Source organism: Cygnus atratus, chromosome 22 (assembly GCF_013377495.2).
Source record: "Cygnus atratus isolate AKBS03 ecotype Queensland, Australia chromosome 22, CAtr_DNAZoo_HiC_assembly, whole genome shotgun sequence".
NCBI lineage: Eukaryota > Metazoa > Chordata > Aves > Anseriformes > Anatidae > Cygnus > Cygnus atratus.
In genome coordinates, this window is record NC_066383.1 from 6076591 (window position 1) to 6103414 (window position 26824).

The window sequence follows — 26824 nt, forward strand, 5'->3', positions numbered from 1 at the left end:
GCACAAGTATGTACTGTGTGCCAGTTATTCAGCAGCATGAAAACTGTTTGCCGGGCTGGTGCTGCTGCTTTAGTTTTTTTTTTTTTTTACAGAATCATGTTTTCAAATTATTTTTTTCTCTATACTTTTACTTTATCTGTCTCACGAAGGTTCATGTTTGCATTTTATTTACAACTTGCATCCCCTACCACTCATTTTATTATTCTCTCTCCTACTACATCATCGACTTGCACAATTTATTCTCCAGAAGTGCAAAGACTTGTGTTTTCCAGTGCACCATAGGGAAGACAAGCAACTCTTCTCTTTCTTGGACATAGCAGCAATTAGGGAGAGAACTTAATTGGTGGACCTCATGACCTGTGATTGTTCAGACCATCATAAATTCCAGTGCTTTCTTCAAGGACTTTATTTACTCACAGAATGACCCAGTTGCCAGTCCTCATTTTAACAGTAAGTCCAAGTGTAATTTCTTTGCCTTCTGTCAGCTCACAAAATTATTTGCTCTCATAAAAGTCTGAGCCTTATGTCTGAGCAACACATGACCATCCAGTAATATCCCAACAGAAGGACCCGAAAGCACATGAAAGAAAAATGAAAGCTGCTTGCGATATATCAGCAACATTGCCCAAGAACAAATAAATCCATTTCCTTAGCCATAGGGTCACCTGGAGCCCTCTCTGAGCAACTTAGTTTTAGGGGGATTTAGAAAAGTCTTTTGATAATCATAATCATAAACTTCTTTGTATTTCTATTTGCATAACAATAGCTGAAAGAAACAGCAATTCGCTACATAGTTGCATAGAATTTGTCCTTGTTTCATGTTGCAACTACAGAAGAGAAAAATCTCTTGAGTTTTCCTTCTGTGACAAGGGACTGGTTATATCAAGGGCCAAGCTACCATTGTTAGCGTTACAGAAAGCAAATGAAAAAGCTCCTGAGCAAATGATTAGATTCATACTGGGACTGTGGGTAAGAGCTATGGTGGTTTTTTGGTGTTTTTTGTTTGTTTCGTGTGATGTTTTTTCTTTGAATGAAAGCTGGTGGCTTTAAGTAGATCGGTAGAGGAGCTCTGAAGGGTAAGCCACCATTAGCTTCCTATCCCTCCTCCATGGCTTATCGAGCACAGAATGCCTCACAGACATGAAATCTCTGTCTCAAAAGGTTTTGGAACTCCTCGGGCACTGCTGGGAGATAGCAATCAAGGAACAAGGGTTGATGAATGGGATCTTGGACTGCTGGGTTCTAGTCCTACCTCTGCTGAGGATTCTGGAAGTAACATGAATCAGAACATGGGTTGGGTACCCTAGGATTTTATGTCCCCGAGTGTCAGCACACTCAGCACCTCTGCCCTCTTCCAAGAGAAGCAGGAACCACCCTTGCAGTAAGGGAGAAGAAGAGTGAAGGGTCATAAAGGGCCCTTTTATGCTGCCTCTTGCAAAACCTTTTTATTATTATTTATTATTACCATAAGGGGGCGGGAGTACTGTCATTAAGTTACTAAGTAGACCCCCCCCAGTCATTTATATGTTTCGGATCCACTTGTATGAAAAAAAATCTGGTTATTCTGGGTCTAAATGTGAAATGGAGCTCCGTGCTGCTAGAATGTGGTTTCTCATAACTTTCATATGTGCTTGAAAATTCCTGTCAGGCGTATTTATACTTCTTAAATAAAAGCAGGTTGAGGGATGGATTTTTCCAATTAAGATAACCATTTCTTACTTGCTACCAAATGTTTAGCTAGGGACACCCTAATGCTTTAGTCTCTTCTGTTCTAATTTTGCATGTACTGGTTTTACACATGTATTACTCCACATAATATGATGATGGTGTCTTCTAATTAAAGTTAGTATAAATAACAGCAGAACTAGGACAGCTGTTCTTCTAAAACAGGTAGGCATTGGTGCTGGTTATACCGCTATCATTTAGAGGCACTGGGTGATGCCCTGGTTAATTGCAGTGCTCCAATTAAAACAGATTCTAGTAAAGGCATGGGAAGAGTGTGAAAAAACAGGCAGCTCATCCTGATGCACTCTTTACAGCCCCGTTATTTTCTGTGATTCTGATCAGCTGGGAGTCTCTTTTCCGAACTGAAACATCTGAGTGACTGTACAGATTAACACAAATTAAGAATATTAAGATGACACATGCACTGCACACTGTAAGTGTAATGGTTTTCTGTACAGAATTGTGCACATGAAACTTCAAATTTAACTCCAAGAATGAAGGAGTTTTGGAGATAAGAAGTGTGGCAACCAACTACCAGATATTTTCTAAAAATGCTGTTAGTTTGTCAATGACATTTCCATTGTGAGTCAGACTGACAGGCTATTTTCATGAGGTTTCTTTCCCATGATATTTTCACGAGTAGGTTAACAGCAGGCATGCACATATTTCTTTGTTCTGTGCATGGAACTATTACCTGCTCACACAGCTGTAGCAAGCGAAATCTCAGAGCAGGACAAATGTTGAGATCAATGTCAGAGTTTGTGCCAGGTATGTAGATAAGACACATGTTTTTAATGCCAAGATTGTGAATTTCTGAATTGTAACTTTCTCTCCCAATCCTGATGACTTCACCTTCATTCTTGTGGTTAGTGACATCACCAGAAGAGCCTTAATAATTCGGTTTGTATGTCATATTGCTTAAAGGAGGAAGGGAAGATGCTATTTTCTTTCCCCTTTATTACAACTTTATTAAACAAAAATCTGTTACAAACAGAAGGGTATTTGAAGGGACTATCTCTGCTTGCATTGTCTACCTGTGAAAAGGAGTATTGGTCTGAGGTGCATTTTGTGCAGTGTTATGTGTCACAATAAATATCTGCACAGAATAGAATAACATTTTGACCAGAGAGACTATTAAAGTGTGTTTCCTTGGTGTGCCACTGATGTACACCTACAAATAAGTAATAAGTCTATTTTTGTGGGTTATATACCTGGGTCTAACAGTTCTCACAGAAAAACGCAAGTAATTTTTTTGTAGATTACCTCTGCTTAATGATGCTAGCATAAGGGACGGGTTGATGAAAAGCATCAGCAACATACCCACCTGCCTGTACAGCAGTGCTTATTACTGTCCTATTGCATCAGGTCTGAATCTCGGGATTTGACCTCAGCAGCGACTTTAGATAGTACACTTTTCTTCACAAAGACTGACTATGAAATATAACTGTCTCTTCTGTTATTTTTTTCAGCTTGACAGCTGAAGTCCTCTCTTCTCCCCACACAATGCTTTGATGGCAGAGAGAATTTCCAGTGCATCCTGTAACAACCCTGCCTCAAACAGCAACCGGTGAGCAGTCACATCAAGAAAAAGGGAACGCTGGCTTTTGAGTCCTTTTGCTGTCTCATGATGCTGTGAAATGCCTGCATAGCTACAACTCTGCTTCACGTCTCCCGCTTGCAGAGCAGAGGTAGCATTAGTTTCATAGACACCATTGCTGCTGGTTTTAACCCAGGGAGAAAACTCAATCCAAATTTACCATTCACTTTTTTTTATGCCAAGAACCCAATGAAGTCAACAATCAAAACCTGCCCACGTGATTTGCCCCTTTTATTTTACAGATTAAGGAAAAAAATGCATGGGCATGGCCCATACGCTCTTGTTAACTGATGTAACATTCTCTAGAAGACCATAGCTCAACACATGCAAGTAATACTTTTTTGCAGGTATACTCTGACTTTTGTGGAGTTGACTCAAATTTCATGGAAAAGACTGACATGAACAGTTGCAGCTTCTAAAGTAGTATTATAGCCTCATCATTCAATATATAATGACCTGTGCACTCCCACGATCTCTTATTATGAATGCTATAAATGTAATTTTTATGAGGTTGCTACCTACATAGATGCTCTTTGCAGTGAATGGAAAGAAACAGACACTTGTGTAAGGCCTCTGGGAACTAGAACTAACTCTGCAAACTGGTTCTGACAGTGCTAATAAAAGTACGACAGCTCTGTCTCTTCTCTTTAGGAAATGATTGGGCTCTCAATCCTGCTGAATGGCAAGGAGTTTACCTAACTGCTCAGGGCAGAGGCAGATGTCCCCCAGTGCCAGGAATCCAGCTGGTGTCTGAAGACCACCACATTTCAAGAAACCATGTTTTGTTGCCTTCTGGGGGGACTTTTACAGGACAAGCTCATTACGAGAGTTGATGGCAGAGTTGAGGGAGCAGCAGATGGTTTGCCACTATGTTTTCCCACATTTGTCAACCAGCAGTTGAAAGGCTGGAGAAACAAGGTGGGAGTCTCGCAAGATGTTTTGGTGTGATGGATGGCAGGGATCCTGCCTCTCTGCTCTACAGCCACCAGTTCATTTAATTCGCTATGGGTATGTAATAATTGATGTACGCTCAGTATGTTCTTCATTATAAGAGAAGTACCTTGTATGTACCAAAATTGGCTTACTTATGTCAGGATAGAAGGCACTGTTTCTTTGGAGGGTTTTTATCCCAAACACTGAGATGTTGGCTCTTTGTTACCAACGTATATGACCTGAAAAATGTTCAGAAACCACTGGGACCCATCCAAATGAGTGACCTTGTGTTATGAGGGGGACTTTGAGCGCAGGAGTGTGAGGTGTTGGGAGCTGAGGGGGTTGGAGGAGCAGGGGGCGGCCGTGTACCGCATGTGGCATGGCGCAGCAAGGTTGCTCTGCAGATAATCATTGCAATATGAGGCTGTGGGCTAGGCGGGCCAAGGCAGCAGAGCACGCATGTTTTCAATCAGATCGCAAGAAGTAATTTTGTTGTTTCTTCTAGGGAAGCATTTTTATAAAATGGAAAGGGGGAAGGGTTCTGTCGAACAGAAAAGAGTTAAACTGAGAGAACAGGCTCTGGCCTGGAGAGATCCTTCAGGCCTGCAAATAGGGATGTGCTAGAATGGATTGACGGTATTAAAATAGCGCTGAAATACTGATGATGTATAACTGTACTTAGAGGATATTGTCTTTATGTAGGGTATGTTGGGCCTGGATGGCTTATAGCTGTCACTTTTCTGTCAAAGCCTTTGCTGGCGGGAGTCCTTATGAATTCAGAACTGTCCATTCACGGCGTTTCAAACTTCATTTTAAGACAGCAATCACAACCTATTAACCCTCCCAATTTATTCTGCACGTTACCACCACAGCCCCCTTCACGGGGAGCGCTGGGGGGGGGGGGCCACGCTCAGCCCCGGGCCGGCCGCTCCGGCTCCTCTCTCCTCGCTCCGCGCCGGGTTTTGCAGGCGGCCGCCAGCGCCCACCAGTCCCCCCGCGGCGCACTATTTGAGGCGGGCGCGCGTGGAAGGACACGGCGGCGCGGTGCCACCCGCCGCGCGGGGCCGGGCGGCGCAGGGATCCGGGCGGCGGTGGTGCTGCGGCCGCCTGTCAGTCACGGCGGCGGCGGCGCCGGGAGGCGGCCGGGGCGCAGCCGGCAGAAGGCGGTGCGGGGACGACGCGCGGACCGGAGCCCGTTGAGGAGCGGCTGGGGAAGACGTGAATTGAGACGGGGGGGGGGCGGGAAGGAGAAAAAATAAAATAAAAGCCTTATTAAAAATCCGGGGGGAGTTCCGAGAGGCGAGCCGCGTTTCTCCCTAATTGCAGGAAAAGGTGCAACGGCCGCCGTCCCTCAGCCGGCTGCGATGCTGCCAGCCACCGCGCTGCCCTGGACGTTGTTTCTCCTCAGAGCCGCAGGTACGGCGGGGCGAACAATGGGGCGGCCGGGCGGTGGTCGCGGCCGTGTGGTGATGGAGGTGGTGGTGGTGGTGGTCGTGTGGTGATGGTGCTGGTCGTGAGGCGAGGGGGGCGCAGCCCGTGAGGGGCTCCCGGTGCCCGTGAGGGGGCTTTGTTGGCGGGGGGGGGGGGGGGCGCTCAGACAATGAGGGGGGTGTGAGGGGCCACGGGGTGCAGCGCCGCCGGGTTCCCCCCCCTTGCAAGACAGGGGAAGGGATGCGGCTGCAATTAACGAGCAGCTGCGGGGAATAATTAAAAAAAAAAATAGGGCGGGGGGGAGAGGGATGGGGGCGAGGGGAGCGCGCAGCGGCCGCGAAGGGAGCGGCGCCGTGCACGAGCACCCCCCCAGCCCCTGCTCCTCCCTCCCAGCGGGGCTGCACCTGCCCCCCAGACCCGGGCTGTGTGTCCCCAAATCCGGGCTGTGAGCCCCCAGATCCAGGCTCTGTGCCCCCCCCCCCCCCCCTCCCCCCGGGCCGCCACCCCCCGCCCTGCACCCACGCCGTGCCTCCCCCCCAGCCCCCCAGGGTCTCTCTCCAAGCATCAGCGGTCGAAGCCCCCGGAGCTGCCACCGCCTGTGGTTCTTCCAACCCCTTCCCAGCCCGTCGCTTCTTGGAGCTGCTTCCCCAGCATCGCCGGTGCTGGCTCGGTGCAGCGCTCCCCGGCAGCTCGCTGCTCGCTCGGGTGCCTCCTGCACCCAGCTCGGTGTCCCTGCTCCCAGCTCGTGCCTGTCGTTGCTCTCGCAAACCACGGCTCCTTTTCACCCATCACTTCGGTGCCGGCCGTAACTCCTCGCTGCCTCATCCCCGTACGGGTGGCTCCTTATCTCCTCAAGCAATTGCCGGTGCTGTAGCTGGCAACGAACCATCGTACATACCGACCATCGCTATCTGGTGGCTCAATTCCAGCTCCCTTCGTGCCGGACCATTGCCACCAGTGTGCCTGAGTCTGTTGCCAAGTTAACCCACCTGTTTAACATCAGCGCAACGCCCAACCTTAATGATACATGGCTCTCCCGTGACATAAGCACTATTATATACTTTATTATAGTTTTAAAAATCAGGATTACTGCTGATTAGGGAGCACGTATCACCAAACAAGGGGGATTGTCTTCCCGTTTCCAGCACGGCTCCAGCTAGCTCTGCATCTGGCTCGGCCACGCCCTCCGATCACCATCTCTGCATACATTCTTCATCTCGACCCTTCCGAGATGCCAGACTGCTGTCTGTGATTCCTTAGCTGCCACCTCTCTGACACATTCGCACAGGCTTTCTCAGCTGTGGGAGGAGAGAATGAAGTAGGTTTTTCAGGGAAAATAGATGGGAGTAGGCAAAGAAAAATGATCTCTAGATCATTTAGTGCCCCACTCAAATACATGTTCATGCAATAATAATAGTAATTATGAATGCAGAGTGCCTAGAGAGCTGCACAACAGGAACAGGACTGTTAAAGCAGCACAAAATGCAGAGTACAAAACCCAAATAAAATATTAAAAAGCCAGAACAAAGCAGCAGCACTGTTTATGGTAAAAACGGCATCCAGCGTATCAGTTACGTTTTCCACGTTAAAGGATGCTTTGGTCTGCTAAAGCTTGTGCCTCCTTCCTTTCTGCTGACCCGACCACGTTCTGGGGTGGAGGGCAGAGAGGGGCTGTCGCGTGGGGCTTTGGCAGCTGGGATGTTGAAGTCGGTGAAGGGGAGGGGCGCAGCTGTGATGATGCTAATGAAGAAACCCTCACTACAGTTTTGCAGTAGCTAACATGAAGGAGGGGGCAAGAGAGAGGCGTTTTAGTGAAGAATACCTGAACAGAGCGTTGTCTGAGAAGTGGTTACGTGACAGATTGAGAACAAAAGCAAACGTTCACATCTTTTAGAATAATTCCGTATTTTGTATGTGTTATTTTGGCTGGGACAACGATGATTTAATTTACTGTTAAATGAAAAGTGCGTTCTCCTGTAACTTAGAACTTGATTTATAGGTGCAGCAGATGGCTCATCTCCTTTCATTTACATCCTGAGAACTATGGTTTCTTAAATAATACAGCGTTCTGTATAAACTTTATCCTCTTGGCATATGAAATTGAGAAGTCCTGACGTGAATTTTTTTTTTAAAGGACGTTTAATATAATAGTAGTGGAATGAATACCGTTTTTAAGCGTTAAAAGATTGTGGCTGCTCTCCAGACTGAAAGTGCCTTCCCTTTTCTCGGCTCATCTCCAGAAATGTTTTACGGATAGACCTTCTTGCACTGGGGGGAAGTGATCGGTTTCTTGTTGTGACAGAGTGGCCTGGCTGTTTGTTTTTAATATTTCTGGTGGTGGTCGTGGTAGTGTGTTTTAGGTTTTATGGAGGTTGTTTTTTTGGTAGCCATGGGTTTGCCTTGGCTGGCTGGCAGCAAAGCAGAACCAATTGCTGGGGGCAGGAGGAAGGAATAGTGCATCTGTTGCCATCAGTCTGCAAGGAACAGAGAAAAGCATTAGCAAGAGACAAAAGTACGTTTTATTTTCTCGTTTAAAAGGCTGTGCTGCGTTTTGCTCATTATTTCGCACATCTGCTGAGATCATTTCTGTAGAGAATGCACGATTCTGGTGGGTTTTTTTGTGTGTGTTTGTGTGTAGCTTTTGAAGTACTGGATTTGCAGGGCAGTGTACTTCTGAATGAGTTTGATCTGTCGGTCACAATTCTGTTGTACTCACAGCTCGCAAACTGGGAGATGGATGTTACAACTTAACCAGCCCACATGTGTAACCAGGCTGGGGAGAAGCTGTGTTCGTTGGAAGTGTGGATCACAGCTTTTACCCAGGGAGCTGTCAGGTCCGTTACAGCATTTTTGAGGTGAAGTGAAAAGATGCTGTCTTTGTTTTCCTCATTTTATATCTTCACGAAGATCTGAAAAGTGGGATGGATTAAGTAGCAGAACTCAATTGTAAATATAAAAGTTTGAAAACGGCTGGGACTGAATTGTGTCTTCTGTCTTTCTGCACTGGCTTTCTGCAACGGGGAGAAGGTCTGGGAGTCACCTGGCTGCGGGTGTGTCTGTCGGAGAGCTGCGGCTCCCAGGCACCTCCACTGTTCTGAGCGCTGTCCTGCACGCGTTTCCATGGGTCTGGGTGTGTTGGTTTTCATCCGTGTTCTCCAGTTCTCAAGGGGGAAAAAAGAGCCGCCGGACAAATAGACTTCTGTTAGACATGAAAATCACAGAAGCAAATTTGAAGGTCAGACCTACGCTGGCTCCGGCTTCTTTTGTTTAGGAAACCACATCAGCGAAGTTTAAAGCCCTTGCTGATGCAAAGGGATGTAAATGAGGTGGGTTGGGGCAGTGCCATTATGCCCTTTCAGTTCATGGGGTTGAAATGCAGCTTCCCACTGCAGCTGCTCATTCGGAGCCCGTTCTTTTGAAGTTACCCCCAGCCAAACGGCGCCGTTCGGGCCTTCCCCATACCCCCGGCCTTGCTGCGGGTCTGAGCTCCTGCGAAGTGCTGGAGTGAGATGTGCCGCGTGGGTTTTAGCGTACAGTACGGGCACCTAAAGGAAGTGGAACAGATAAAAAGCAAGGATAAACTACAGGTTAGAATACGTTTTTTCACTTATGGTTCAAGTCTGATGGTCTTCATTGTATCTGACTAAGAAAGAGGTGAGACGGCAGGTAATTGCTGTCCACAGCGAGCCATACCTGCGGCTTCAGAACCTTCCAAGGACAGATGAAAAAAAAGTTTGAGTCAAAACATGTTGGGGCGCGCAGGGGAGGTGATGATGTATTTGAAAATGACCCAAACTAGCCAACAGATTTGGTTATAGCAATTTTTTTGTTTTGTTTTGGAATGGGATGTGGCCTTGTCAGCCGAGGTTGCTTTTGTTTTATTGCATGCAGTATATGTATAACAGATTCTTCTGAGAAACTGTACTTTGGACAGATGAAGAAATTCAGTGGCCTTAGTCCTGGTAACTTCAGATCTTCAGGCAGCCGCTGATGGAAAAGCTTATTTTTTTGGAATAGCTCTTAATGGAAGGTTTTGCCCAATTAAGCATGTGCAAATTGCTTTAGAATAGCAGAGTTGTAATTTGCTGAGTTTGGTCCACAGATAGTTCTCTTTCTGCACAGTAGGGATGGTTTTATTTGCAGTGTGGAGACAAATCTGGGGATGAAAATGGCTTTGGATACAGTGATGGAGCTCCTTCCTCTGCATGGTGGTGTTGGGAGATTCTGAGCTTCATTCTTTCAGTTGGTGACCGCCAACACATGTTTTGAGGAAATGTTGAGCTCTGCCAGACTGTTTTGGAAAGTGGAGTGAGCCAAATTCTAGATTGTAGGAGCGCTTTTTGGAAGCAGATAGAGTGGAATGTCTGCAGGTTACTTTCAAGCGTGCTTTATGTTGTGGGGTTTGAAAATACGTAGTTTTTGTAGACCCTGAGATAGGAGCAAATGAGATGAATACACAGCAGCCATTGCAATGATCATCTTTGCAGTAACACGTCGTTCAGCTCGCTAGGCAGTCATCCTTCTCCAACGAGAAGAGGGGTATCGTGAAACCATGCCTCAGTAGCTACACTGAGGAAGAAACTGTGGGGAATAGTCACGTAGTACTGTACTTACGAGCTGGGTGAGTTGTCCAAATTCTTAAGCCATCACACTGAAAAAGTGAATAGTTGGTATGGATATCTGCTAAGCTTGCCATTTAGACTTGCAAGTCAACTGTGAGTTGCATCAGAAGGAAGGCGGTCCTGCAGCATTTGAAGAAATGAGGTGTTTGCTCCTGAAGATGAATGTGCCTCAACTTTCTACAGGATATTCAAAATTAGACCTCAGATTTAGAAATGGGAGAGAGAAATGTTCAGCTCGAGTCCGTGATAGTTCAGCTTTTCTGCAGGACAGGTTCTGTGTTTCTTCCCTGTCCAGGTTCCTGAGGTACTGAAGGTCTGTAAGGATACGTCAGCCCCCAGAAATCAGTAGCAAACGTGCCCTCATTTGGCCTGAAGTCAGGCCCCCGAGGGACCCAAAACCAGGGGATGACAGAAACTGACCCTGCAGCTATTTCCGCCAGCAATTCGTAATAGCCAGGATGGAGTCCTGTGCCGGTAAATCTGATGCAAGAAAATTAAGTTTAGGCTAGAAACAGTAACGTGATACGTGTTGTGGTTGATCCTCCAGCTATTTCCATCCCATGTCTTATGGCAAGACAGCTGTAGAGATCCGCGGGATGTGTTGTGAAAACCGGGAGTTGCCTGATTTAGTACAAACGTGGTAGAATGATGCGAGGGAAAAATTGGAAAAGGCATTTGAATTCTAAACAGAACATATTTGAGATTTATTTCGTAGACCAAGGAATAGAAGTTTCCGAAGCTGTATCGTCTGCTCCCTGCTCTGTGAGCCAGGGCTCTGGTGAATATTTTGAGAGGGCAATGGGCTAAGTGGCACGTGAAGTTTCAAAATGCAGAAGTAGTAAAGCCTTGGGAGAGAGTTACTTGCAATGAGTGAATGTAGTCCTGATCAATGAATTGGAAATCATCTTTGTAAAGGTTTAAAAAGTTACGAAAAGAATTAAATATATTTGCTAGTAGTAGTGGTAATTTTTCTACAGTTGATTAAACTGAGCTTTGACTTACTGGGAAAAGGGTTTTCAAACTATTGTTTGCAGGGTTTAGAAAAAATGAAACCATTGAAAGTGTTACTTTCTTAGAATGGAGAAACCATTTGATTTATTCTGAGTCAGATATCCATCACCTTCTCGTCTTATTGTTTGCTAGGACAGAACACACACAAAGAAGCTCCTCAATGTCTTCAGTGTTCCAGAGTCATCAGTCTCCTAATTTCTTGAATCTAAATTATTTTGTTCTCTTTACGTTCTACTTTTTGAGACCTTTAGAAGAAATGGATCTTTGTCAAGGAAGATAGATACTTCTCAGTATTCTTAATTGCTTTTAAAAGTCTGAGGGTCTGGTGATTCCTTACAATCTGCCTACAGAGCCGAGCACTGGTGAGGACACGTTTGGAGTGCTGTGCCCAGTTCTGGGCTCCCCAGCAGCAAACAGATAAGGGCTTACTGGGGAGGGGCCAGCGAAGGGACTGGAACATCTTTTGTGCGAGGAGAGGCTGAGAAGGCTGGGGCGTTTAAGCCCGGGAGAACGCTCTGTGGATCTGAATGTGTGTAAATACCTGCGGGGAGGGAGGGAAGAAGGCAGGCAGGCTTTTCTCAGTGATGCCCAGTGGCAGGACAGGAAGCGTTGGGCACAGACTGTTCAGGCGTGACTTCCTGCGTCCCCACAAGAAACCCAACGGAACCCAGCACGTCGCTGCGAGGATGGCGGCTGCGCCATGGGACAGGCTGCCCAGAGAGGCCGGGGAGCCTGCATCGTAGCACTCAGCACGCGGCTGCACCCGTCCTGCGCAACCTGCTGGGGCTCTGGCTGCCTCTGCCCGCTGGGGCCTTGGGCCAGAGCCCCCCCAGCTCAGCAGCTCTGTGGTTTTCGTGCAGGTGCTGCTGTAAAGGGGGTGCAGTAGGCTCTTGTTGAAAGATTTCATCTACTTTGATTTTTTGTTGTTTGTATTAATGGTACGTATCAACCTTGAAATCTTTAAGGTAAACAGGAACGTTAATTATTGGTTACTTTAATAATAGTTTACAACACTCACTAACTTGGAATGCCTTTCCGAAGAGAGGGAAGGGAGTGTTTAAAGCTGTGCGAAATGATTGGGAACTGTGTGAAGTGAAGGGCTAGAATAAGAAATGGGTCACTTAATGTATTTAAACTGCCTTTTGACCTGATTTTGTATGGTGTATTGGCACTCGAGGTGCAAGGTTCTTGCCATAGGAGATTCCTAGCCGAGTTGTACTGAGGCGATGTAGTTGACCTGGTGATAAGTGATGAAAAATTGCGATGAAAATTTGAAACGATGGAAATAGAAAATTGGTGTCTTCAAATCTGAATGGGATTTTCAGATGTCTCCTGAAAAAATATCTTGGAAAGGTACTGGAATTGTAACATATTGAGACACAAACTAATTCTCATTGAAAAGGGTTTGTAATAAGGTAGTAATATAATTTTAAATATTTTAGGTTTTGTAGAATGTTCTTGCTTTATTTTAAAGGAACACGCATGTATTTTTTACAAAAAAAAGTGCAACTATTTATACGGGACTTTTAAATGTGATCTTTTTAACAAGAAGACTGAGACACATGATGCACTCAAATTTAAATCCTACTTTATTTTGATGCCTTCCTAGCTAGTATACCCAAGGCTGCATTTAAATATGATACAAAAGATGAGCAGTCAGTTTGGTATTGTTTACATAATATTGGCAAATTGGTCTTAATGTGTGGTATTATTGCATAATCTGATGTTTAAAATAAACAGAGGAAATAATTGAAGAAACCTCGGAATTTGGAAATGCTTGTTGGTGGTTCTTCACATCCCACTAAAAAGCAGGCTGTCTTTGCATATTAATCACTCTTTCAAAGGAAGTTTGCCTTATTTGCATTGTGCATGCACTGAGGAGTCCCATAGTGTGCCTGAGAAAAAAAAAGGGGGGGGGGGAATTGGAATTGTTGTTCTGAAAAGGGTTTTTATTCCATTCAAGTGGAAAGACTGAATGCAGGAGAATTAGTGCAGTGTTTTGTGGAAGAACAGTCCCATTTGGTCATCGCGTTTCATGTGGAGCAGTCCTGGCGCGTAAGGAGGCTGAGCGCTGGGGGTAGGGTTAAGAGGGGAGTGACTCATCATCGCATGATGTAATCTACAGGATGCAGGATCCTCTCCATGAAATCTGTAAGTACTCCTTGGATTTTCAGACAGTTAGGATTTGAATTAAAATATTAGCAAAACATTTAGCGCCTTCCTTTTATGAATACAGTGACCAAACCACCAGGCCTTTGATACCTTTGGAAAATACCTGGGAGATGTGAGGGCTGGGGTGGTCTTCAGGTTGCATAAGTTTTGGCATAACAAGATTTCTTAGGGCTCGTCTATTCCTTTGGTAATGTGGTTTTACACTACTGCAGCTGTTACTTTGGAGGAAAGTGGGGTGACGAGTTAATGAGTCTTGCTCTCTTTGCACTTTTTGTCTTCTGGCTGCAAATTCAGGGAAGGTGAGCTTTTCTTCTGCGTTAGATATCCTCATTTAAGCAAGGAAGATGTCTGCAGTCTCAAAAAACAAACCGAAACAGAAAGAACGAGCAAAACAAAAGCACACACAAGCATCATTTTTATTTTGAGATTTTGAAACTTGAACTTAAGGGGATGGTAGAATTGTAGAATCGGAGAACACCCGGAATTGGAAGGAACCCACAAAGATCATCGAGTCCAACTTCTGGCTCCACAGACTACCTACAAATGAAACTGTGTGTCTGAAGAGACATGGTAGAGATGTTTCACTGAGTGATAGCCCTCAAACTGTTTCGCTTGGTATCCTAAATGGGAAGACGTACAGATAAAACGTGTGTACGTAAATATACATCTTTTCCGCTGCAGGGGGAACTCGATTTTGAAAGGAGCTGCGGCACAGTGAGTAGGAACATTGGCCTGCCAACTGAGTCAGTGATTGGGGTGGTTATGAGTAGTATCATCAACAGCTTCTGCTTGAAGTGCAGGTGAATCTGAATCTATTCCTCTGTTGCCATTGTTTATGCTGGTGGCGATGAGGAAATACAGACATCTGTTGAAGGGAGAAATTGTAGCTGGGATAACTAAAATAATGGCTCTACTTCCAAATCCAAAGATGTTATCGCGCGTTTGTGTTTAATCAATAATATTGAGCTCTACTGTTGCTGAAGTCTTTGGTATCTCCTTTCTTTTGCTTATCCTTGAATTATGACCTACTTGGGCATATTTTCTTACACTGAAATTAATTTTGTTTAGCTAGAAAAGTATCAGGTAGTTTCCTTTTAATGTGAAATTCACAATGTGCTGAATGAAGTAGTGTAAACCAGGGGAGGTTTAGAAACAGTTATCCTCCTCTGAACTAAAGTCAGGAGAAAAATCTGGGGTTGGTATTCTGGCTGGGGTGAAGTTGCTTTATCTGTAAAAATCTTTCCGGAAATTAACTGCAAGAATTGAGTTTTCGGTGGTTTTGTTGTCTTCTGTAATACAAAATGATATCTTTTTAGCTGAACAGATGGTCATTTGTTGTTGTTGTTGTTTTGCTTCTTAATTGTTTTTGTGACCATGAGGACTTAAGCATCAATTTGCTAATGCTATTACTGCAAGAAGACAGGAAGAACATTTCTCTGATTTGCTTTCACAGTTTTTGTATTTTAGTGAGAAGGACAGATTCATAGTGCGTATGTACAAGCACATAGATTCTAAGGTAGAGAGGGAAAGATTTTCGTATAGAATCAGAAGTTTCGCTTGTATTGTGTTGCCGTTACCTCAGCTATAGTTAGAAGAAAAACAAAAAGCCCCAGGTGATAGTTTTCCATTACTTTGTTCATTTATTTTCTTTGTATGTTTAGATAAAGCACTTAGCACTTGCAGCGTTCAGAGGTTAAGTGTAGCAGCAAATAATCTATACAACTGATGGTAATGCTAGTTCTGTCTGTGATGCGTTTTAATGAGCGTGAACTTACTGGATGGTTGTGCGAGGTGTGGCATTGTTATGATAAAACAATGCATTTATACAGTCAACCTCTGTATCCTTTGAAAGCCTTTAAAATAATCCATTTAAAATCTTTCTCTGTCGCTGTGAGTTGAAATAGCACTTATCAATGTGCTTAAAACATTCATTTTGCGCAGTTCATGATCTAGAATGCAAAATGCATGCTGACAGTATTGGCTAATTATAATTTTTCAAGAACTTGATTTTCTGTTTTTGAATATGTTAATACTGGGAGAAACAGTCATCAGACACTTGTGTATACCATTTTAGAAAATATAATCAACAGCTGCTTGTCCAAGTAACTTATTAAATTATTATAAGCCTGCAAAATTCTAAAGAACAGACTACTGTAAACATATTTCAATTGTGGTGTTTTCAAAAGATAATCTCGTAGAAGTATAACATGCTTTTAGGGATTGTGAACAGACATACAGAATTACTGCACAATTCCCCAAATCCTTTTGGAGTTTAATCTGTTCGTGATCTGTGGGATGTGACTTGAAGGTGTTCAGCATTTATTATATACTCCCTAGCGGTTTGGTGTTTGTTAGAGGAAAACAGTCGTCGTGGCATACTGTTAAGAATGCGTATGTGTATTTCTTACTGACACTTAGCTCGCAAGCTCGAGTGGATACTAAGAAAGTCATTGTAAGGGAAAATAAACAACCTTACTGAATTTTACGGAGAGATATGAATCCTATTCAGTTTCTCTTCCTGTTGTCACTAGCAGGATTTTTCAGCCTTGTCCTGTAAGCTGAGTTTTGCTTAAGAAAACTCATTGACCTATAAGAAGAGGTTTGGCGTATGGAGTAGAGATTTAATTTAATATGGATTCACTCCCTTGCTTTGCCATTGCTTTTTGTGGATTCCCTTTGGCTGGTTAGCTCTATCATTTTTCTCTTTTACCTCCAAAATGAGTATTTAATAAAATATTTAATTTCTACAAGCAAATTTAGAGCAGTTTGTGCTTTATGGAAAAGGTACTGCAAAGAATGCTGCAAACTGCTCTGTTTGCTTGTATTTATAGCTAGGAAAAGGCTGTCATTCTTTGCTTCAAATTAACACGAATTGCACATTACGGGTATGTGGTGATATGTTTCTGTTTAATAGAATAAAAGTTATTTTGTCTAATGCTTGAAAATAGAATAAAACAGTTCAGTTGGAAGGGACCTACAAAGATTGAGTCCAACAGCCTGACTACTTCACGGCTCACTTTATTAAGGCCATTATCCAAAGGCTGCTTGAACACTGACAGGCGTGGGGCATCACCAGCCTCGCTCGGAATCCTGTTCCAGTGGTGGACCGCCCTCACGGTAGAGAAACGGTTCCTGCTGTCTGGTGTGAACCTCCTGGTGCAGCTTTGTGCTGGTCCCACACGTCCTGTGACCAGTTAAGAGGGAAATGAGTGCCTCTGTTGATCGGACGCTCCCATTCCTAGCGAAGAAGTGTCTTTTTTATGGTCATGGCCTCGTTCAGTTGGCTTTTGCATGCTGTCAGTCATCAGGAAGCGCATCCTGCACCTGGGCACGTGTTCAGAGCCGTTACCCGCACAGTGCTGGCTGGGTGGGATCGCCCGGGAGGATCCTGCCTCACCTCGGCGATGCTTCTTTGAGGGATGGAGGTGAGTGAGCAGCCCGTCAGCAAGCACAGCTGGAGGCTCACAGTGCTTCCTGGGCTGAGGAGCCGTGTAAACCTGCAGACTGGCCAAAGACTGCGTTTCCCCTACGTGGGCGTTCCTGTGAGCTGCAATGGGTTGCGGTAATCTTTCTTATACCTGCTGAAAAAAGAGAGATTTTTCTTCAATGGAAAGGGAGGAAAAAATAGCCTAATTAGGAAGCATTTTTTCCATATCAAACCTGCCTTAACTGCTCATGCTACAATTCGCTGGGCCTGCTGTTTCCAATAATGATTTGCTGTGGATTCTCAGGAAGAAATATAGGGAATTGATTTATATAATGATCTTCTCCCACTCAGAAATATTAGATGGTAGCAGTGTTAGTAATGAAAATACTTAGACTGCCAACATTTTGTGGTATTTCACACATTCTGTTCTGCTCTAAGAATGATAATCTTCCTCTTCACTTATCATCAGCAAATCTGAACATCATCAAGTAATTCATTAACCAAACTAATACCTGCCACATCTGTCACATCCCATATTCTTTCATTTGGTCTCTGCCAGAAGACAATTTGCAGTGTACTGAAGGGTTTTGGTTTGGTTAATTTCTTTAAAAAAAGACACCTTTATTCCCTGAAATTGTCTGTTTCGGTTGTTGTTATCCGTGAACTTAAGATTCTGTCTTGTGTCTTTGTAGCCAGCTACAGTCACAGCATCAGGTTTAGAGAAGAACTAGTGCCATATTCCTGAGGTTTTGTGTATTCGTGGTAGTGCTTCTCATGAAGCTCGATTAGTACATGCAAATAAGACGTGAGATACAAGTAGCAAATTCCACACTAAATTATTTCGCGTGTTAAGACCCGGCATTGTTTATGTATTTTTGTAATGCCTTGTGTGTGAGTGCAGTTGGTTTATTATTTATTGGGACATACAGAAGTACCTGCAAGTATTATTAAAAAAAAAAAAAGTAAGATATTTTCTCATCAGGTGAATGGTTTTATCTTATCTCCTCCTCCTGACAGACTGCAGTGAATTTAGTTGAGTGGTGAGTGAAAGCAATGCTGCTTATTCCTGTGGAATTTAGCACTTTAAATGGATTAGACCTAAAAATATCTCTGCCTGACAGTGTGACAGATCCAGAAGCATTTTAAAGTATCTGCATTTACATATTTGATATAAACTTAACAAAATTTCCCCATTTGAGCTAACCAATGACGTAAATGCAAGCTCTTTCGGAGTCAATTGTCTTATTAGAACATCTGAATATTGGAAAGAATCGTAACATTAACGTATTATTTGTTCAAACGCAAGCCCATACAAGGGTATCCAAAAGAAAATGTAATCTTTGTTACATATAGGAAGTACAATTCACTCCTTAATTATGTGGAAACTGTAACAAACATTAACCTCTTTCTGCAACTTTTGGGTGTTTTCTAGCTTGCAGCATCTTGACTGTAATCTTAGCATTCCATGCGTAATTCTGCTTGCAGTTTTGAAGTACCTGCTGTGCAGTTTGTAGCCTTCTGTACCTCTGCAAAATGAGTGAAATGTGGGTGCATGAGAAAAGAATACGTAGCTTGCACCAAGACGAAGGAGTGGCTGGCTGCTTACATGGGTTCTTCTCAAGGAAATTAGTTACTATTGGATTTTTCATTTTTTAACCCTATTTATGACTTCTAGTGCCAACTAATTAGCTCCTATTTTTTAAAGGATGGCATATTAGCACTGCGTTATGGTTAAATTTGTACTTCTGCTTATAATCACATAAAAAACTACGATGATGTTTTATCAATGGAAAGTGAAATAATCATATTTTGTGCTTCTCAAAAAGCCAAGAAATGCATTACCACAAATGGCAATCTTCTGATCGAAATTGTGGTACGTGTTCCCATTTTGTTTGGACTGTGTTCTGTTTGTTGGGTATGAGACAGAAAAGCACATTCATCTTTGGGTGCTGGACAAACGCCCTCGAAATTGCCTTCCGTTTTTATACGTGAGATCTGCGCTCCTTGTCTTCCAGGATGCTCTGGTGAGCGGACTTAATTCCACGTTTCTGTCTTGTTTACAGTTACGTGAATCGGAAGCAGGTGCTGTGAAATGGGGGTAACTTTGGTTATGCTGCTGCTTTATATTATCAGGTTAGACATGGGAAGAATACATTATGGTATCCCTCTTATTTTTTCCTCATTTGAGTCGTGGCACTTCTGTGCTATAGGGTATTTTTGTGCAGCTAGCTGTAGGAATTGCACAATGTGCTGAGAGGTATTTGTTCTCTAAGAGGCCGTTGTCAAGAGAAAGTGAGGCGAAGTGCCTAGAGTGGTTTGGGATTTTGTTCTGCATTGTATTTCTTTTGTGTCCTGTGTGAAGATCACTGGGTAAGGATGATCACCTTGCGTTCCGTATGCTTTGTGAATGTGGGGTATTGATATCTCTTACGCAGGCTTCAAACCAATTCTGCACATAAGCATTAGCAAAGATAAGTGTTGCAGCGAGGCTTATCGTTCTCAATCTGGTGGTAGGGAAGCTCACACAAACGTTGCTTGAATTCGCTCAGTAGCTGGTGGGTTAATGGTAGTCAGTGGAAATGCCATGTTTTTACTGACATGTGACAGAAAAATGATCTTGGTGCCCTTGCAGAGGGACGAAAACCAGGAACTACACAATCACACAAAAACGGTCAATTTTTTAATAGGGTGCAATGATATCACTGTGTTACACCTCCCCATGCTTTGTATTTTCAAAACTTCTGGAAGCAGTTATACATATATATTTTTTTTTAATTTACTTATTCCATTCTACTGAACCTTTTTTTGTTGGTTTTCCTTTTGGCCCATATTTAGGTTGCAGAACTTTTGGCTGCATGCTTAACAGCTGGAAAGATGAGTTTCTGATGAGTAAGGGCACGTAGCAGGCTTCGATTGCTGTTTCTACAGATTCCTGGACGTTGTGGAAGACTTAAATGCATGTTACACTGATACATTTGGTTAGCTGTGTGTGCTGCAGGGAAGACCTGTTGTTATTTCTGCTTCTATTTTACTGTGGTATTTATAGAGGTCATAAATTACAGACAGTGCAGTAAAAGACAGGTATGATCTGAAAGCTGGTCCAGGTTAACATTCTGAACTCCACTAGGTGGCACTAATTTATTGTTCTGTTTATCAAGTTGCTTTCTCCAGAAAGAAAAGGAAATGCACTTTGTGAATTATGGCGGGAGGTTTTTGATTCGGGAATAGCACGGTATAAATAAGACATTGATGATAACGAACAGTTCTCTGTTCACCTTGTCTATACGACTAAAATATCCTTCAAGACCCTGTGAATTGTGCGTCTCTAATTGTAGATGCTTTTTGTGGGCACAGTTTGCAGATGTTTTCTGGTGTGATATGGTCATGTCTCTGAGGTAGAATAACCCGTCCTCCCCAGAGTGGTGGTACTTGAAGTTGCACTGCAGGTTGTTCACAGAATATCTTTGAAATCTGCTTGACTACCTGAAGGGAGAAGCGCCCAAAGGAAATTCAGTATAATCTGGTATTGGGTGAGTGTTTGGAAAAATGTTTCTCAAAAAAAGAGGGAGGGATGGGATTGCACTGTGGGATTGGAAATGCATCATCAACATTGAGGTGAGAGAGAAGGGGGTGGTTCTGTAACAGCGATGGCAAGAACCCAGCTAGATAGATCTTTCCTCCTGAATAGATGGATAACGCGTTTGGCTGCATGCGGTTCTGACATCTCGGCTTTCAGCATATCAAAAGCATTTGATGGGCAGATGAATTTTCCATGGCTTTCTCAAAACAAGTCAGTATTCAGAAGCTGACGAGCAGAAGGCACGAGTATTTCCAGTGGGTTATAATCATCCAAGTTCTCTATCTTTTGGTTAGTGTCAAAATGATTTAAACATGATCCTGTTGAAGGGCATTGGGTATGACATGAGCGTATTTTATTCCGACACTAGGGGTAGAAAGGGCCACGACAGCTATTTCTGTGCACTTGATACAAAGAGGGTGCTCGGCAGAGATCCTGACTCCCGTACAGCCAGCTCTTCGGGTGCTGTGCAAAGGCGACAGCCTGCTCAGAGGAGCCAGGCTACAACGGTCCCTTGCCATCGGTGACGATGCGGTGCTGGGAAGGACGTTTGTGGCAGTGTAGAAAATCTCAGTAGAGCTGGGGCGTGAGGAGGACATGCAGGAACTTCAGCTCTCTCGTCTTGCTCCTACAATGTCAGTCCTACCAAATGGTGCTTCTAATGGCGTTGTAAATACATGAGCCTCATATGGGCCTTGGTTTCAAGCCAGTAGGGGAGATTTTTAGGATGCTAGTTGAGAATAAATGCTGAATAAGGCTTTGTTCTACCAAACAGTGACTTATTTTCTTCATTTAATCTAGTTTGCAGTGAAGCTGGGGAGGAGTTATAAGCAGGGTTGTAGTTTTGCCTCTGTTGGCTTAGAATCCGGAACTGGTGGGTATTTTCATCTGGTGCTACACAAGAGAAATGGAGCTTCTCTTATGATTTTTATCTGAGCTGAAGAGTTCTTGCCCTTGTGTTTGCAGACTACGTATAGTTCCATCTCCGATCTCCTTCCCACCCTAAATAAATACTGGTTATTCCCTTCACCTTTCTGGCAAGCAATTTTTGCAAGTAAGTGTCTCTTTCACAGAAAACAGATGTCTCTTTTTGCTCTTGAAATGTCTGTCTTTTGTCCAGCCTGTATTTGAAGGCGTGAAGTCTTTCAGAAGAACTTGGAGACTCAGAGAAGTACAAATGTGACAGCAAATCCCCGTCCGTTTATCAGTATTGGAAATGTTGAACAGCGTACGCCTAAAGGCCTCTGATCCTTCAGCTGTGCCTCAGTTGCACTTCGTGGAGTCGTGCAAAACCATTTCCTTGGGGGCTTGCTGTGCTCTTGGGGTAGGTCAAGGCACTCCGCCAGCAGCTGGTGGCTTTGTGTCCTCCTGTCTGGAGCGGGGGTTTTGTAACACTGAGAAATGTTTAACATCCGACACCAGTTTTCAGGATCTCAAATCTAACCTGTGCCAGCCAGCTCCTTGCTTGAAGTTACTCATGAAACAGAGCAAGGGCAGCTTGAAACCCAAATGACAAGGCTGTAATCCTTGAAAATCTCCGTCGAGATGTTTACGCTGATAGTGGCTTCATCAGACACACCACGGTGATGCGCATGAGGGAGTTAAAATACATTTCAGTTTAGTTGGCAATCTGCCTTCTGGCATTTATGTTGCAAGTGCCATGAAACAGTTTGATTTATGTGTTGACATTCTTTGTCGCTTTTAGTTGTGTGGTTCCCCACCCTCTGGAGCTGTAGATTCATTTGTTAGTCTGGCTTCTAATATGTAATTATAGTTATCCTTCACCAGGCACGGCACACTGCGATCTGCACAGACTCCTTCCAGTCAAAATGACAGTTGGTTTTTTTAAATTGGTGGGTTTTTTTTTCCATCGTGATGCTATTATTTTGTACATAAATGTACGTGCTTTCAGAATGTAACCCTTTGTGAGGAGGCAGTTGGTAATATTATTCATGGCTTTTGAATTTCATGCCAGTCCAGGTGATTCAGCTTTTTTTTATCTTAGTGTGGTTTTGTTTTAATGCTGCAAAGATTTTCCTATTAATTAGAAATGCTTGTAGGTAAACACTGTAAAAACCTCACAGTGTACATGGAATTTTCAGGCAGTATATAAAACGTATGAGCTGGTAAAACGTTTGTTATTTGAACCTTACTCAGGCATACGCTACCAAACAAAGGTTTTATGGAGTTTGTGAAAATAGATTACCCTTCTGGGTTATAATCATTATTTCCCAAAGGCTTTTTCCACTGCCATTTTTTCTGTTTTTAATTTTTTTTCTTCTAGTTTGCAGCATACTGTTTACCAGTTTGCAGCTTGGATATTACTGTTCAAGACAGGAATGAATGCATCGGTACTGACTTGATTGTGTCAAGTGTGGCGACAAGCGTTTGGGAGCAGCCTCTGTTGCGTGAGGCTGATGGGGATCGGATGCCTGCTGTTCTTCAGACAACCACAAATCTCATTGTAAATTAACTTAAAAAGAGGAAATTTACTGAAGCGTATCTCAGCCTGTTTGGTTTGTTCTGTTGGGATGATCAGTCAGGACTGCTGGCTGAGGTGGGTGGAGACATGGCGGGGGCCGAGTACAAGGTCTGCTTTCCAGAACAGAAGGTGGAACGGTAATTTATTATCTGACATTCTTTGAAAACAGATGGAAAACACTATGCTTATAAATTTGCAAGGGAAAGAATTTTGGAAGCAGGCTTTGCATATGTCCGCCCCCCCGCCCCCCTTGCACCCTTTTGCATGCTTAGAAAAACAGAAGAGTCGAGTCCGTCCTTGTTATGGGAAGCAAGCTTCTGTGGCGTGAAGGTGAGTCTTGCTGGTGAGGTGGATAGCACGTTTAAAAAGTCCCCAAACGATCCAACATGAACGTGTCAAATAGATGGCAAATGCATGAATAAAACAAGAAGGCCATGGGAAGTGTGGAATCAAACGGATGCTTGACCGGAGCAATATCTCTGAGCACACCTGCCCTGCTCTACCTTCTGGGAGGTCTGAGGAGCCTTGCTGCGTGGTTGGAGGCGCTGTGACTGCGCTCTTAGCTGTGCAGCTTGGCAGAGCAGGCCCTCAGAACACCTAGAGGGAGGGAATAACTGCTCACGAGGTCAGCTGGGTATGGAGGAGATCGAGAATCCCACGATACCTGGACACGTTGATGTGCATCACAGATGTGTTTGACTTGGAGACTGAGATTTACAACTGTGGAGGTGACTCAAGTTAATATTTTCGTTTGATTGTTGTTTTTGGATTTTTTTTCCTTCTAATACAAACAAGAGTATAGCATGAACATCAATAATAAATTGAAGCAGGGAAATCATGTCTTCATACGTCTCCAGTGAATTTTCATTTTAATGGAAGGCTTGGATATCAGCCACTTGCACTCTATCATTCTTGTTTATAGTGTATTTTCATCATTTGATGAAATGATTAATTGTAACCTCTGAAGCTTTGACTTGCTTTTTCCATTTTCTGTCGTGAGGTTACACTTTTTTCCCCTTTAGCGTGGAAAAAATAAGAAAGGGGAAAATTATAATGCAGTTATTTCTGGTTTAAAGCTAAGCAGGTCCCATATGAGCCTTGTCTAATTCATTATAGATTACTGCTTTAGAATTGGAAAATTGTGTTATAAATCATGATGTCATTTCCAACTAATCAAATTCATGCACAAGCTCTCGTGTTCCCTTGAGTGCTTGCCCGTTATGAGCAGCTGCATCATGTGCTTTGATGTCTCGGAGAGACAGGTGGATCGCTGCTCCAACTTCGAACTGCTTTTCGTTGCTCTTTTCTTTGTTCAGTGTTGAGTTCATAATGCTGAGTAAGATGCCAAGGAGAACACTTCATACAAGTCTTTGGCTGTAAATTGCTTAGAAATTTAAACTCCAGTACGATGTCAGAATTTTAGTTGAGTTGCATTTTACAAGCAGCAGGCTTTTCATGCTAAGATGAGAAGAGAAAAATTGTCCTTCTTGAAGGGGAAGAAATCCAAGTTAATTCAGAGGGAATTGTACTTTTAAGGGGAAATATTTCTAGTACAGCTGGAGAGAGCTGAGGGAGAAGGTTCAGGAAAAAAAAGTTGTGATTGAAGTGACCTTGGTTGTGCATTGCCAAAATCTCACTGTTTCTGTTTGGAATTTCAGCGAATACGAACACGCTTCCCTGTGGTGTTTGATGAAGTGGACAGGCCAGTGTATGTGAGAGAGCTGGGGGTTCATTCCGATACGTTCAAGTGATTGGGGTCTCTGAGTGCAGAAAATTGTTATTTATTGCACTCAGATTTAGGCGCTTTACAAATCAGTAAGAAGACGGGACAGCGGGGCTCTCATCGGTTAATTGCATGTTTGTAAGAATGGGGAAACGATGCAGACTGGAAGGGATGGATAAGAGAAGTACCATCAGAAGAGTGGCTTGGGTTAAGATGTAGAGCTGGTGTAAAACAACAGTCAACTAAGACTTCCTTCTCTAAGCGGTCTCCTTACTCATCTTAATGTCTCCAGAAGTTGTGGCAGATGTTGTTTCAAGCTGGACTCGGCAGCTTGAAAGATGTTGGTTACTTACGAGCGCTTAAAAGAGAAGGCCCCGTGTTGGGGCGTTCAGATAGGCAGCCTGGTGTGATGTGACAGCAGCTCTCAACTGAAGAAACAGTGACTTGAAGCAGCATCCTGTAAATGTTTGCAAATATTTATCCTATTTAAAAAAAGAAAACGTAGTGGAATGCCTAGATACTAGGTGGGGATTGTTCACGTATTGTGTACCGGTGTATGGGGAAGTGATTGTGGTGGTGGTCTTGAGGTACTGCAGCCAGCCAAAGGCTGCCTGAATTCCATAAATAAGTACATAAAAATGGGTGTGAACATGGAACGTAAAACATGGATAGCAAGAAGGAGCTTCACACGTAGTGATCACCGTGTGGTGATCTCCTTACCTGGGGATTAGAAGTTCTGTTATTTATAACCCAGAAAAAGTACTTGGTTCTATACTCAGAGATTTCTGTATGGGATTGGACAGTTGATTGTGACTTTTTACCAGGTTTCAAGGAAGCTTAATAATGCAGTCACATTGATATTTTCAACTGCAATAATTTTTGTTTCAGAACCACAATGAGTCATGTTCTCGCAGGTTTTTTGTTGTTGTTGTTTAACAAAATGACAGAACTGACTAAATTCATGCTTTATTCATATATCAGATACCACATTCTCATACCATCTGTTACCAAACTTTGAGATTTTGTTTTTTACCAGTTTGCAGCAATTTTAGGAAGAATAGGAGAAATAGAGAAGGTCATTAGGAGTAGAACTCTGATGGGGTTTCAGTGATGCAAAGCATCGTATGTGTTTGTGTTAGTGTAATGGTAAGAGAAGTATCTGTGTTGGGTTTTTCATCTGATCATTAGCCTTCCACAGACGATTTTTCCTTTAAAATAAATAAATGACATTTCTGGCATAGTGCAGATCACTTACTGTGCGTGCCCTGTTCGTAGCTAGTATCTGTTTTCTCTTTGAAAGTGTTTATTGTTGTAATTGCAGCTCATTATCTCTGACAAAGTAAAGGATGTCCCAGGAGGAAATGGCTGATAACAAAATCACCTTGCCTGTTTGTTCCAATTCAGAAACCATCCCCCAGAGTGCAGCGTTTAATGAGCGTCCCCACCAGGACGACACTCTCTTCTTTCTACAAACAAGTCATAGTTTGGCCTGGTTTGGAGCTCCCTGGCTGGACGGTGGTTTTTGCTTGCTATGGTAGTTGTCATTTGCTTTTTGGCTTTTCTTGCAGCAGTAGCTGCGAAAGCGAGACTCATTGAAGTCCCTATTTAATTATTTGTGTATTGGTGGTGTAAAGCTTCCAGTTTACTGTTTGCTGCAATCTTTGAAACAGTCGTTTGAGGAAATGGAATCAACGCAAGAGTCAACAAGGCTTAGTGTTGTTCCATCAAGAGAGGAAATGCTTCTCAACAAAAACCAAAGCACCCTGTCATCCCCGAGTTGGTACTGATTTTAGGAATGTTTGATATAGACGTAAGTACATAGATCCTGCCACAGAGTTTAAATTATCTTTGGTTACCGTGGATATTTATAACTGTGCAGCTGCATTGTGTGTTACAGTGCGTGATTGCAGGCAGAAGTGTTGAAAACACAACATTTACTATCTGTCCAGTTCCTCTTGCAACTATCTATAGTTCTTGCATTTTCTGTAATCGCAGAGAAACAATTTCTGGCGTTGCCTTGAATGAAAGTGTGCAATCCCTTGAAAAAGGAGGTCTGTTTACCGAAAGAATGTGGTCGGGAGATGAGTGCCCTGTTCATACAGATGTCAGCGCTTTGATGTTGCC

At 43.4% G+C, this 26824-nt stretch overlaps 1 protein-coding gene across 4 annotated transcripts in view; it reads left to right on the plus strand.

The window, feature by feature from the left end:
- Nucleotides 1–5367: 5367 nt before the first annotated feature.
- Nucleotides 5368–26824, plus strand: part of NCAM1 (neural cell adhesion molecule 1) — a 111740-nt gene continuing 90283 nt past the window's right edge. Inside the window, exons 1-2 of one of the 4 annotated variants that reach the window (XM_050715040.1) lie at nt 5371–5473; nt 5582–5671. In XM_050715040.1, coding sequence (XP_050570997.1) covers nt 5620–5671 — 52 coding nt within the window. In that variant the 5' untranslated portion in view covers nt 5371–5473; nt 5582–5619. Of the gene's footprint in view, nt 5672–26824 lie in introns of all 4 variants that reach the window. The other 3 variants (XM_050715041.1, XM_035555696.2, XM_035555698.2) reach the window with 3 other exon arrangements.